This window comes from Aspergillus steynii (assembly GCF_002849105.1).
Source record: "Aspergillus steynii IBT 23096 chromosome Unknown P170scaffold_8, whole genome shotgun sequence".
NCBI classification, from domain to species: domain Eukaryota; kingdom Fungi; phylum Ascomycota; class Eurotiomycetes; order Eurotiales; family Aspergillaceae; genus Aspergillus; species Aspergillus steynii.
The window spans coordinates 1,535,614-1,548,461 of record NW_020194405.1 but is presented as its reverse complement, the minus strand read 5'-3'; the positions used below and the strand labels follow the sequence as shown (position 1 = coordinate 1,548,461).

The 12,848-nt window shown below is 50.5% G+C and overlaps 8 protein-coding genes and 1 non-coding gene across 9 annotated transcripts; 5 read left to right on the top strand and 4 right to left on the bottom strand.

The window, feature by feature from the left end:
• Nucleotides 1–217: 217 nt before the first annotated feature.
• P170DRAFT_391956 (F-box domain protein) lies at nt 218–1,870 on the bottom strand. Its single transcript, XM_024845955.1, has 2 exons — nt 1,578–1,870; nt 218–1,515 (listed from the first exon to the last, which is right to left on the bottom strand). The coding sequence occupies exon 2, from the start codon at nt 1,508–1,510 to the stop codon at nt 440–442; it is 1,071 nt and encodes a 356-aa protein (XP_024700563.1). The 5' UTR covers nt 1,511–1,515; nt 1,578–1,870; the 3' UTR covers nt 218–439.
• A 143-nt stretch (nt 1,871–2,013) lies between these two features.
• On the bottom strand, nt 2,014–3,453 carry P170DRAFT_467806 (ribosome biogenesis protein BRX1). The gene is made up of 2 exons (XM_024852492.1): nt 3,143–3,453; nt 2,014–3,072 (listed from the first exon to the last, which is right to left on the bottom strand). Exons 1-2 carry the CDS (start codon nt 3,385–3,387, stop codon nt 2,223–2,225), a joined length of 1,095 nt encoding a protein of 364 aa, XP_024700562.1. The 5' UTR covers nt 3,388–3,453; the 3' UTR covers nt 2,014–2,222.
• A 407-nt stretch (nt 3,454–3,860) lies between these two features.
• P170DRAFT_458753 (ketohexokinase) lies at nt 3,861–5,220 on the bottom strand. Its single transcript, XM_024851818.1, has 6 exons — nt 5,114–5,220; nt 4,664–5,060; nt 4,450–4,608; nt 4,326–4,387; nt 4,161–4,271; nt 3,861–4,108 (listed from the first exon to the last, which is right to left on the bottom strand). The coding sequence occupies exons 1-6, from the start codon at nt 5,158–5,160 to the stop codon at nt 3,940–3,942; spliced, it is 945 nt and encodes a 314-aa protein (XP_024700561.1). The 5' UTR covers nt 5,161–5,220; the 3' UTR covers nt 3,861–3,939.
• A 257-nt stretch (nt 5,221–5,477) lies between these two features.
• P170DRAFT_t180 lies at nt 5,478–5,590 on the top strand. The gene has a single exon. It is a non-coding gene; the product is annotated as a tRNA-Leu (tRNA).
• Nucleotides 5,591–6,116: 526 nt separating this feature from the next.
• Nucleotides 6,117–6,947, bottom strand: P170DRAFT_513285 (uncharacterized protein; the record flags this gene model as incomplete). Its single annotated transcript, XM_024855091.1, has 1 exon — nt 6,117–6,947. One exon carries the CDS (start codon nt 6,945–6,947, stop codon nt 6,117–6,119), a length of 831 nt encoding a protein of 276 aa, XP_024700560.1.
• Nucleotides 6,948–8,681: 1,734 nt separating this feature from the next.
• P170DRAFT_479774 (uncharacterized protein) lies at nt 8,682–9,469 on the top strand (the record flags this gene model as incomplete). The annotated part of the gene is made up of 2 exons (XM_024853720.1): nt 8,682–8,774; nt 8,834–9,469. 2 exons carry the CDS (start codon nt 8,682–8,684, stop codon nt 9,467–9,469), a joined length of 729 nt encoding a protein of 242 aa, XP_024700559.1.
• Nucleotides 9,470–9,984: 515 nt separating this feature from the next.
• P170DRAFT_479773 (uncharacterized protein) lies at nt 9,985–10,629 on the top strand (the record flags this gene model as incomplete). The annotated part of the gene is made up of 2 exons (XM_024853719.1): nt 9,985–10,089; nt 10,150–10,629. The coding sequence occupies 2 exons, from the start codon at nt 9,985–9,987 to the stop codon at nt 10,627–10,629; spliced, it is 585 nt and encodes a 194-aa protein (XP_024700558.1).
• A 442-nt stretch (nt 10,630–11,071) lies between these two features.
• P170DRAFT_277887 (uncharacterized protein) lies at nt 11,072–11,805 on the top strand. The gene has a single exon (XM_024843174.1). It carries the CDS (start codon nt 11,220–11,222, stop codon nt 11,667–11,669), a length of 450 nt encoding a protein of 149 aa, XP_024700557.1. The 5' UTR covers nt 11,072–11,219; the 3' UTR covers nt 11,670–11,805.
• A 244-nt stretch (nt 11,806–12,049) lies between these two features.
• P170DRAFT_513284 (uncharacterized protein) lies at nt 12,050–12,440 on the top strand. The gene is made up of 3 exons (XM_024855090.1): nt 12,050–12,132; nt 12,186–12,312; nt 12,373–12,440. The coding sequence occupies exons 1-3, from the start codon at nt 12,058–12,060 to the stop codon at nt 12,399–12,401; spliced, it is 231 nt and encodes a 76-aa protein (XP_024700556.1). The 5' UTR covers nt 12,050–12,057; the 3' UTR covers nt 12,402–12,440.
• The last annotated feature ends 408 nt before the right edge of the window (nt 12,441–12,848 follow it).

The following is a 12,848-nucleotide window of genomic DNA, read 5'->3' as shown; positions in this document are numbered from 1 at the left end:
CAGACGATCAGGGGGTTTTTCCTCCGTTCACTTGGGGGGATTGCGCAAAAGTCTGATTAATGGATTCCTGAGAGACTGGTTACTGGTTGGGACTAAAAATATTCCCAAGTCTTCCAGATCGTCGGTCCGGTCGGAAGGAATGCGGAATGATGTAGTCGTGCCAGAGGATGATCTTGCTTTTTTTTCTCTCTAGTAATACATCTTTGGGGTGTGTAATCGAGCCGAGTATATTGTTATATTGCCATTCCTCAAATTAGACTCTATCTATCCTATCGGTAGAGTTTACTCGACGGTCCTCAAATCGATCAAAGCGTTGATGTTGACAGATAACCGCCACTAGGTTCATCGCCACGAGAGATATAATTCAATAGTCTGAGCTTAGCGAGCTCTGACGAGAAGAGCACAAGTCTTATTCCGAAACCTTGGAGTCGTGGAACAACTAATCCCATACAATTCCAAGCTCTCGATCTGCAATGGAGGCTCGGAACTCTTCGACGTCCTCGCCTCTCTCGTTCATCACCCACTCCGCGGTTTCTCCGAACGTCTCGCCATTGTTACAGAACCACTCCCCCAAGGAATGGACATACGCTTCCACCTGTTCCTTCAAAGGTGCATGCTCACGAAGCCACAGGATTTGGCCCGGGTCAAGCTTCATCATGTCCTGCACAACGTAGTAGTGCGGGATCTCATCACCCCAGCCTTCAAATCCCGGGTCGTGGTAAAAGTCATTTCGGAACTTGGATCGGTATCTCGCAGATGATTCGGCGAAATTGCCCGGGTGGGTAGTATGGAAGTATTGGTCAAGGGCATTGGGTCTCCCGTCGAAGACGTCGAAAGACGAGCTGCTGGCAGGGTAGTTGAGGTGGATGTTGAATGTCAACTGATGGTTGCTTTCCGGATAACGCTTGCGAAATTTGCGTTGGATGGTCCCATTGCTCGGGCACACATGGTGCTGCACAACATCAGAGATGACGATCCGCAGGTCCTCGATCTCGGCCAGTTCTGCGGTAGACCAGTTATGCAGAATCTGGGCACGCTCGGTGACAACATGGCGCAGGGTGCGGCTAAAGCGATCATGCAGCCGTGTGTGGAATGCGCGGTGATAGAGCCAAAAGCGATAGACAGCACGGCGAAGCCGGAAACGCTCGTCATCGGTCAGAGAGCGCCGGTTTTCGTAATCGGCCTTCCATTTCTTGACGGGGTAGATAGCCTCCCATTTTTGCGCAACACGCCCAATTGGAACAATTTGTTTGAAAAGGGAATCGGACATGGGAGCACATCGGAATATGTGGGCTGGTTGGCTGGTATTTTGCGTTACGATCTGGATGATCTCATCCAAAGGGCCAAATTCAACTTCGGCAATCTCGGCGAGGATGGGCAATTTGTTGGATCGATTGTAAACGTGACGAAATCGTCGGCAGGTCGAAGACAGGTTCAGTACGTCTGATAGTGTGCTACAAGAGCAGAATATATGGAGCAGCAGCTCCGTTGCCAGGAAGTCGAGCGGCATTGTGACTATACTTTCGGTCGCAGGTCAGCTATGGCAACACCTAGTCAATGTACCCAGGTATACAGACCGAGATAAGCTTTTTTTTTTTCGAGGTAGTCTGGTCTGAAAGTATTCGAGATATCACAAGTTCAATTCAGGGGGTCTGTCTATAAAGTTGCTAATTGGAACCAGCGTCGCTGACGTCGTTTGTCAACAACACTTTCAAGAGTCACGGACGGACCTAAGTCGAGACCCCACCTTTGGGGCTGGTCACAACGGAGCTGAAATCGCGAAAGCAAAACTCGAGCAGCATCTTGAAAGGCACACCAAAAACAAGCAGCCGCAATGGGCTGGTCACCGAGGGAGATGCCATAATGGTTGATGGAAGAGGTGGAGAGCACCCCAGCGGATGACGGGATCCTTTAAAAGGAACGGCTTATCTAATGATCATCCCTGGCTTAATAAAAGTGATAGTATCGCCTTGCGGCAGAAGCCGAGAAATGGGAACGCATGGAATGTGATTTGCTTGGTGTTTCAAATCCTATAAATTACTTGCAGGCGCATTTAATTAATCCGACACTAACCGTTGATTCGAAAGCCAGTGAGCCACTCTAAGATCATGACAGTGGTTCTTGCATCAATCACATGTACATTCTCCAGGATATCAAGTATCGTAACACCTAGAACAGAAAGGAAAGTAGAACAGAAGAAATCAAGCAGCGACAGAATCCAGCTATGCAAAAAGTTTTCGGTTGTCCAGGGCACCGGGCTTGCGCTGGCCCTCGTTTAATCCCAAGTCTGACCTCTTCGAGAGGCGGTCCGTCTGCACATCCCTGCGCTTGGAGTAGCGTGCCGCCTTGCTCATGCGAATCTCACTGCGGACCTGGTTCGGGCTGACATACTCCTTGTTTTCATAGATGACAGGGCCTCCAAAACTGCCCTCCAGGATGACAATGGGCGTGAGAACAAAGCGAGGTCCGATCTCGACAAGAGAAACTTCGGGCAGGCCGTCCTTGCTCTTGGGGGCCAACTTGGCTTCTTCGCCCTCCTCCAGGGTCTTTTTGCCCCCGGTTTCGGACTCTCTGATCTCGTAGACACGGATCCAAATCTTGCCGTCCACGCCGAAGATACCGATAATGCGATCGACGAAAGGCTTCATTCCCTTCACGCCGCGCTTAGGAACGCAGAACACGCCGCGCAACATCTCACGAACCAACCCGCGGTATTCGTTTCCGGGTTTGCTCATGTCCGGTCCTTGTTCATCGAATGATCGATCGAAAACCACGAGACCACGGCCACCCTTCAAGCAGTTGCCGCTGAATCCGGCGTTCAATTCACCCATCGTGTGCAAGTTGTTGACGTGGAATTTGAGCGTCGGGCCGTTGGGGGGTCTGGAAAGCCAAAGATACAAATCTTGGCCACGCTTGCGAGCCTCGAGGAAGAAAATCACGTTGCATGAGTGGAGATCGGCGAGATCGTTTAGGAGCAAGTTGTATCCGGCGGTCTTCTTCTTCGTATCCAGCTTGGTTTCTTTGTGGGTATGAGGAAGCAGAGAGGCGAGGTCTGCCAGCAAATGGCGATGGCTGATTAAAAGGTGGCACAGTTAGCAACTCAACCCGGTAGTTTTCACGGTAAGCAAAATTTGATCCATACCGATGAGTGACACCCCTGGAGGTTAGCATAAGCACACGTGTCTTGGGCATGAACCCTGCGGCCAGCTGCTTCTTGGCCGAGCTCAAAGCATCCTCGTCTTCCTCCTCGTCTTCATCCTCATCACTGTCACTGGAGTCGTCAGGACCGAGGAAATCCTCCATTTCCATGTCCTCCTCGGCCGAATCCTGCTCCTTGGCAAGTTGCCGAGCCTGCTTCTTGGAAACCGAATTATACACCGCTGCCATTGTGAATTGCGAAGTCGAGCGGCTTCGAAAATGAAAATTTGGTGATGAGATTTGCGCGCCGGAGAGCTTCCAGCGATGGAGACCAAAAAAAAAAAGTTAAAGTTCTGGCAGAATATTTTTCTGTCGCCTCCACCGCCTGCCTATCAAGGACTAAGACACGGGCATGTTTATTGGAGCCTGAGGCATTCAAATGAATCTCACGGTGCTTTGAACGTAGAGCGGGCAAATAGCCATTATTGTTTGGTGTTGAGTGTAGTGACTTATATGAAAGCAGTACAGTGTGTCATGAAAAGATTTAACTGGGGCTTTGCAACGGGATTAATCAGGTATACAACGCCCAGTTACAACAAAACCTAGAACTATAGTTTCGGGCCCCAGCCAGACAATAAATATATCATATAGTCCGGGGAAAAAAAAAAAAAAAAAAAGAAAAAAGAAAGAAGAAGAAAAAAAAAAGGCATGAAAGCAATCCTCTCTATCAGATAAACCAAAGCGCACACAAAGGAAGTGTATTCGATTTTCAGTATGATGGTAGGATTACCCCAGTAGTGATTAGACACTGGGTAAAGCCCTTGCCAGGCCAGAAAAGCCCTCTTGGGCAACTTTCATCCCCGCCACTCGATTGGAGAACTCAAGCTTTCTCGAAACATCCCAATTATCTCCTTGCCAGATCAGGGCGTACAGCATGCCGGCTATGAACGTATCACCGGCGCCAACAGGGCTTGCTTCTGTTAGTATAGTTACTAGGAGCAAAATCTTTTCCATGGACTTACTCAACCACCTGAAAACCCTCGGCTGCATATGCCGGGCTATGAATAACGTTATTAGTGCTTGTCTCCAGAGCCATGGCCCCATCCTGACCCCATGTGCAGAAGAGCAAGGATCTGTGCCAGCGTGGGTTAGCATGGGGATTCAGAATGAAGAGTCGATGATCTTACGCATTGCGTGTGAGCAGTGACTGCTTTCTCAGGCATTCTTCGGCTGACCCATATCCATTTCCCTGGCATTGCATTCTTAGTAAAGTCTCACAGATATCTACCCCAAAGAATGAAGGTTCAGTACCTGAGCCCAGCTCTTGGAGTAAAACACAACATCAGCCTCCGCTGCTAGTTCCTGTAGACCTGGTCGCCCAGGCTTTTCGACTTCCACGCTGACTCGAACCGATGGATGACGTTCCCGAAGATAGCGTATACAGGCGAGAATCACATCTGGTATCCGACCCTGGAGAATGACTTAGTTCGATCGGATCAATGGGTCCTACTTGGAAGTCACGTACCTCGAAATGGTACCATCCAGCTTTCGATCCCCGATCATCTGCAACTTGCGTAAATTCGTTGACTGTCATTTCCGGCAGCTCATTATAGTTCACAATTGTCCTGCTACCGGACGACTGGCTTTTGATAATGTAGCTGGAAGCAGGTTCATTGAACTCCTCCCGATAGATGCAATGGTCAAGGCGAACTCGGGGCTCTAAGGCCGACCGAATCTGCTGGGAAGCAATTGAGGACTTGGCCGGCAGTACAGCAACAAGGTCAAGCGAGACCCCTGCCGCCGAGGCGCCTTGACCCGTCAACTGTTTGAGGACCTCGAGAGAGTTGGGACAATTTCCGCCGCGCCGACGTGAGATGCTTGAAGCTCGCAGTTTGTCATCCTCTCCGGGATAATGGGGAGTTCTGGATCAAATGAGCTCGTGGACCGACGTCTTTGGGAGTGGTTGCCAACCGACGTTAGAATTGTGTCGACGTAGCATGCCCCGACCGCGACCAAAGACATTGTTAGCGCGGAACAGAGAAAAAAACTTCTGGCCTTGAGGATGGTGAAGACGATCTTGAGTAATGTCGTGGGGTTCATCGGTTCATCTGCAGTAATGGAGACGGCGATCGCCACACCCCTCCGGTCCCGCCACATCGGCGCCGCTTCTACCACCCGCACTCTCTGCCTACCTCAATCTACAGCTAGAAGCTGGCATTTGAAGATCCCGCGAGGCTTTCCTGCGGTGTCAAATACAATCATCGGCGAACAATCCGCAACTCGGTATCATGCAGTGTTTGGGTGATAATTCTGTATTGTAGATTTCTTTAACACACAAGGGCAAGATGGCCGAGTGGTTAAGGCGGTAGACTCAAGCGAATCAAAGCTTCACCAATCAAGTTGGTGTTTTCTACTCTCGCAAGAGGCGTGGGTTCGAGTCCCACTCTTGTCATTATTCTTTTTCCATTTTTTGGACTCAATTTCTTTGCACCTACTAACCACTACCTAGCATGGAATTATTATGATGACTGTTCTTATGAATCAACTACACTAGACAAATAATCACATGATCATTATCAGAAACTACCTACTACATCATCCACTAGTATCCGATCAGTTACCCCGAAACCAAACTATTATTTTGACTATTATCTGAGACTACCTACTGAAGGTTGAGTACCGAAAAAGCCCGAAAAGGCCCGACAAGAAAAGAAGAACGAAACAACGAAAAAAGGCAAGAGAAGCAGAGTCAACGATAAACGGAAAAGAGACCCCAAGAAAAACCGAAACAATCGGAACGACTGATAAAACCGAACAGAAAACCGAACAAAAAAGCGAAGACAAAAACCAAAGAAAAAGAGAACAGAGAAAAGACAGAGAAAAGACAGAGAAAACGACCGAAATGCCCTGAACTTCTACACAAACCAGAAACCCAGACTGCAAACCCCCCTTCTTTCGTCTTCCTCCTGAACCCCCTTTTAGCGGCTGGACATCGGACGAAGCTGCATCACCGGGATATGGAAGGCCGGGCCGGGAGTAGGAGAGGATCTGTTCCGTCCCTGGTCCCGGGAGCTTCGTGCGCTCTCACGACGTCCGCGCAAAGGCTGCCTCGGAGGCAGGGCGTCTTCCCGATTACCGCGTGGCCGGTCATCGACATCGCGAGCGGAACGGTAGTTGTCACGCACCGTCTGCCTTCTCAAGTTGTGTGTGGAAACCCCTCGCCGGGGCTCCGGTCCGCTGTCACGAGCTCGTCCTCGCCGGCCAGTGGAACGGGCCTCATGGCGCTGGCCCACGGGCGTGGCATCCCGGACCTGGTGATGGCGCGAGTAAGCCGGGGTTTCAGGCGTCATGGAGACCGACGTTTCACTGGACTGGCTGGGGGTCGGCGCCTCGATGACGGTGCCTGAATCGGAATCAGATTCATCTCCAGCCTCCGCCGCCAACCGAGAGTGTTCTTTCCGTTGCATTCTATCGTTCCGCAATTCACGAGACATTTCATGAAGGAAACTGACTTGTTTTCTGTTTGCAGGCAATTGAAACGCATTAGCAATGGACTTGGATGCACAAAACGGGGGCAATTGAAGGGAAGGGGGTGTGGTATACTTCAATTGACCCAGTGAATATGCTTCATTCGCCAGGATTCGATAGACTTCTCTCATATCCGGTCTCTCGCTCACCAGCGACAGATACGCCAATAGAATCTGCCTGTCTTCGCTGTATCCGAATTCAAAATGGGGCCGTCTCCTCGTGCGCGTCGAGCTCGATCCCGCGTCTCTCTGATTCCGCGGTGTTTTTGGCGCGCGGGGCATGATGCGGGCAAGGTAAATGATCAGAAGAGGGAAAAGGGGAAATAGAAAACAAAGAAACTAAGCAGCGGAGGAAGAGTGCGGATAGAATGGAGAGTGCCAGAGAAAAAAAAAAAAAAGAAAAAGAAAAAGAAAAAGAAAAAGTAATTGAGATGCGCAGAACTCTTGAACAAGGACAATTGAGAAAAAGGAACACTTGAGAAAGGAGAGGATGTTGAGAAGCTTGAAGAAGGAAGATTCATCTGGTCCAGAAGGCCATATTTATACCATCAAGGCACGCGAGAAGAGTCTTGGAGGCGCGTAGAGACGCGAAGTCAGACGCCAGATCAAATTAGAGAAAAGGGAAAAAAGGAAGAAACAAAAATCCATGGGGCTTTCGAGACGAGGCAATCGCAAACCCTGTCCGAAGAAAGCTGCATCATGTGGGTATGCGGCCGGAGTGCTGCATCCAAGCCATCTATACAACATCCGAGCCTATAGCATCGGCGATTTGCGGCGATCGACGGCGGCAGGACTAGACAAGAGCCCGTTAGTCTATTGACCGGAACAAGCTGGACGGTTTTCCGATACAGAGCCACATCGATCGTGGGACATTCGGAGCTGTCTCCTGCACTCGAGGCCGGAATAATTGGAGCTGTCATTTTTTGCGCGCGCGAGTTGCTGCATGAAGATGGATCCACCTCCGGAAAATTGACTGACGTGCCTAGTCCTGGAAAATGAACGCTCTCGCGGTCGAGGGAGATATTCTGTTCCAGCCCGGGCTGGAAGAGAATTCCGTTTACTCTAATTCTGGGGGCGCAACGGCCGATATCCTGCAGTAAGCTTAGCTGGAGATTCCCCGGTCCCGATAGTTACTGGACAGGACTGACTGTGCCAATTCGACTGGGCCAAACTGCTAGCAAAGGACGATGGGACCTGTATCACCTCATGCGGTGGCTGGGATGCAGCTGGTCGAAAGGTTGACCTGTCCGGAATTGCAGGCAGGTACCATCTCTCTCTCTCTCTCTCTCTTTTTTTCTTTCCCCCCCTTCTCCCTGCCAATTCCCGTGTGTGGGGTTACATTTGCTGAATGTTGAATGTCTCATATTTTTTCCTTCCATTTTTTCTATCCCGTACGTTTTTGTCTGTTTGTCCTGTCTGGTCTAGATCGTTTGGTATTGGTCGGGGCTGTCCGGCACAGGGAAACGGGAGGAAATGACGGAGGATAAAAAAAGAAAAAAATCTAATAAAAAAAAGAGCAAGAGCAAGGATCACAGGGAAAAAGGAAAACAGCAAAAAAAAAAAAAAAAAAAAAAAAAGAAAAAGAGTATCCCCCCGGAGACCCCGTCTTCTGCCACGGAGAACAAATCAGGGCATCGGCCCCCACGTGACGGACTTCATCCATGGGAGGCCGATCTTTGTGACGATAGTCAGACTGTTGCTGGGCATCAAATTCTTTGTTGGCGATTTACAGAGCGGTGGATACTACCTACGCGTCCGGCGTTCTGAGACATTTCGACGAATGGACGCTTGTTTGTTCCTCTGGACGGTTGGGCTGGTCTGTAGTTCTTTATCCCTGCCAAAAGGCGCGGGGGACCAATTATCATTTGCTCGGAGCGACAGAATGAGATTATATATGATGGCATCTGTGCAACGGAGTGCATCTTCCTCCATCCACCTTCCCATAGCAGGCATCCTGTCATTTTACGCCATTCCAGCCAGTGCAACCTCAAATTGCCTCTTCCTATCGCCGCAGCCATGAGTACTCCTCGCCGCAGCAGAGCCATGCCAACGGACGGTCCAACCGCCAAGTTTCTCTACACCATCATCAAGCAGTTGGATCTGAAGTCGGTATGTGAACTCCATCCAGCTTCCTGCCCCCATAGACACTGATTTCCTCCCCCCCACAGATTGACTGGAACCTCGTTGCCTCCCAACTCGAAATCTCCAACGGTCATGCGGCACGGATGCGCTATTCTCGCTTTCGGCAGCAGATGGAGGGCATTGCGTCCAAACCACGAGAGCCCCGAGCCAAGAAAACCCCCAACAAGTCCAAGAACGGCTCGTGCAAGGCAGACAATCAGCTGGAGGAGAATGTCGTGCAGCCCAAGTCGGAGCTGAAGCAGGAACCCGGTCTCCTGCTCTACCAGTCGAGCCCGTTCATCAAGGCCGACCCTTACGGGCAGCGACTTTCTTCCCTGGCAGACATACCCCAAGCCACGACCCAGATGCTGCCAACGACGTCTCTCCAAATGTCCGCCATTCCGTACTCCCCGGTGACTGTGGCTCCGTCGGACCTGAGGATGTATGCACCAACGGCCGGCTTCCTGGGTCCGTCCCCAATGGACTATGGGCAGCATCCTAGTCCCCGCCATGTTTGGACACCCGTCAAAGCCGAGCCAGAAGATCATGGAGGAGTTGACGACGTGCTTGTCAAGGTGGAGAAGACCGACGAGGCTGGGATTCCTTCACAATGTGACGAGGTCGAATATCAAGGAACGGCCGTTGCGGGCATGGACGGAGGACCCATGGAAAGCCGGAAATGATGTTTTTTGTCCTGCATTTGGTGTTTCTGTAATGACTTTATGACAGTATCATGTTAGACCGGTATCTGCCGTATGAATTAATGAGTTTAACGCCCAGATCAACCCCCGTAACCCGGCGCTGAATTCATTGGGCTACATCCTTGCCGTGGGAATATGAGAGGTCTGATTTGATTCTCAGTTGCCATACATCGGACTTCATTGTCATGACAATTATCACTGGGGATCACTAGCTGTGTCGACGACATAAGCGCACCGGGAAACCACAATAAATTAGCTCCCCTGGCCAAGTGAATCCTTTCCCCCTCTGCATCTGTTGCTGTTTCCTTCACATCTGCCTCTCTTTTCCTCCCCATCACATCTATCTTTCCACACCACACCACTTCTACGTGACACATCGATCACCTACCGTCTCCGTTACAATCACTTCTCACTGGTAAGAAGCTGGTGGTTACTTTTCGCTGGCATCATTGATGTCCATCCAAAAGCTCTACTAATTGTGACTTCAGCGTATCCAGATGACCTCCAACGCAAAATCCACAACCACCCCCGAGGGTGAGGTGAGCCAGCAGGATGCGAAATTTATCGTGGAGTGTGTCAAGAACCTCGATAGCAACAAGCAGGTGAGTTTGAACTGGACTTGACTTTGGCACCTTGACACCGACAAGTACTGATCTGGCCAGGTTGACCTTGTTAAAGTTGGCGAGGCCCTGGGATACACCAACGTGGTGTCCGTTGCCAACCGATTCAGACTGCTGCGAAAGCGGCACGGCTTCCCCAACTTGGAGTGTACCAACGCCTCCGCCAAGGGCGACGACAAACTGTCTGCTGCTACGACCAAGGCGAATGGCAAGGCCAGGGCTGCAACCGCGGCCAATTCCGGGGAAACGTTCCCCGAGTCCACCGAGGACGGCGAGCCGGCTGCATCTGTCAAACCCTCTGCAAAGAAGAAGGTGACTCGACGCAAGGGCGCGAAAGTGTCGTCGAAGCCTATCCCCGCCAGTGCCTCCAAGTCCAAGGGACTCAAGACCGAGAATTCCCAGAATGCGACCCAGTCTCAGGAGAACGAAGGCATCAATTCCCATTTGCTACATGCCGTCGACCGCGTCATGAAGGAAGAGGAGCAGGCCGACACCAAAATCCGCAGCACTCGCAAGGTCTGAGTCAAGTGCGTTTACGGATGTACTCCTGTGAGTTTCCTTGTCGCAGAGCGGAAATTCGCAGCTAACCGTCCTGTCCAGTCATTGAAGAACCCGGAATTATTTTCGTTATTCTCTTTCTTTTTTTTTTTTCTGTTTGTTTTCACCGGGGCTCTGGACGCACTGACATGGCGTGTGTACGTCTAGTCGACTCTTCATAGCGAATGGCACATGGAGTAAATGCTTATCCTTTTTTTTTTTTTTTTTTTTTTTTTAAAAAAAAAAAAAAAAAAAAAAAAAAAACAAAAAACAAAACGTAGATATTTCCTGAAAGGACAGAATGAGACCAAGGAAAGGCAAACGAGACCCATGTCCCATCTCGAGAAATTCCCCAGCCGCCGTCTTCTCTCCCAATTCAGTTCTCCTTCCACCAAGTGACCACCCGAAGCGTCGGCGCCTGTTATCACCCTCTGCTAGTTCCCGAGACCAAAAGAAAAATCGAGGAGAAATTACTGCATCAATATTATGCAGGACCGTTACGTACGTGCAGGGTGCCTGCTTCCGTTGCATTCTGACCTGGCTACCGTTTGTTGCTTGTCGTGCAACCGTGTAATATGCTAACGATCGCCAGCCTTCCCCGTAGACGGTCAAACGACTCCGGAAGATCTCCGGATTCCGGCGTGGCTCATTGCTGTTTGAATGATGACCAGCCCAAGGCAAGACAGAGAAGGGAAAAAAAAAAGAAAAAAAAAAGAGAGAGAGAGACTGGGAAGCTGAGGAGCTGGACACGGAAAGCGACGTTACGAGGCAGGCCGAATGGCAACGTTGCCTGCCCATCTGCCCATCTGGTGGCCAGCGAAGAAAGTCCATCTTCCTCCAATCTTCTGAACCATTGGCCCGTCATCGGGAAGCGCGTTGGATCTGTTTCTCCACCAGCCCTCGAGGAACGAGTTGCAAACGCCAGATGCAAAGACGCCCCCTCCAAGCCGGACGAATCCGAGCTCTTGGAGGAAGCAACGTCAAGGGACACGTCATGGTGGACATCCAGCTTTCAAAGTCGATAGCAGTTTCCACGATGAAGAACCCAAAATTGGACCGGTGGGGTTTGGCAGGCACCGAGGCATCGCGATTGGCGGCGGCGGCAATTGACTTTGGCGATCAACAACTTCATTCTTCATTTCTGAGTCGAGGGAATCACATCATTGCCCTGACAGGCGGCCCTTGCCCTTCCCTGGAAATGATCGGACTGCCGCGATGATGTAGGAGGTGCAGATCGACTCGACTCTGGATTGCCGGATGTACTACGGAGTATCGCGGCCTGGATAGAGGATATGGTCAGGGTCAATCTATTTAAGCCGAATAGACTCTCTTCTTCTTGCTCAGTGATCGCAACTTACGCACTCGCTCGCATTTCCAAAGATACTCCTACAAAACGGCCCAACCAGCAACACAATGAAGGTCTCCATCCTTCTCCCTCTTACTGTCCTGATTTCCTTTGCCGCAGCTGCAGAGTCCGGCTCGTGCCTGGTGTGTTACCCTCCCCTCTCTGCAGTCGGAAAAAGACTTGTTAACGATACCAGCAAAACTGCCTGACCAAGGCTGGTAGCGCAACCGGCTGCAAGGATATCTCGTGCGCTTGCTCCGACGCACAATTCAAGAGCCAGGTGCAGAACTGCGCGTCCTCGTGCCCTGCAGGGGATAAGGATGGTGAGTAGACGTTCCCCCAAAATAGGACTTAGGATTTTAGCTGACGAGATGGACATCTAGCCGCCAAGAAACTGCAGCAGCAGTGCTAATGACTGACGGCCTGCGACATGAGACTCGGGGTGGACGGTGTTTTGCCTGGGATGGGGTAACAGGACTAGCCATCTGAATGAATGATATACCGTTCTTATTTCTTCTAGTTTATTTTCTTTTTGATGATCAACTACGTCTCGATTCATGGAGGGTGGGGCATGTGGCAAGGCTCTTGGAGACAGATAATTATTCACACCGTGATACTTGAGCCATCTGAAAAGGGTTGAGTGAATAGAAATAGTCAGGGAGCCAAGTTGATGAAGTACAGTCATTGAAGCCTTGAAGAATATCACAGTCACCAAAAGCAACAATGCCTTGACTGGATGACTTCAAGGTACGACATGGGAGGTCGATCCTGACGCTCACCAAGGACATCTCTTGCAGCAAGAAGGCCAAAGCAGTTGCATCCAGTTCCAGTCTCAATCACTGCCCCCAGCAAACAAAGC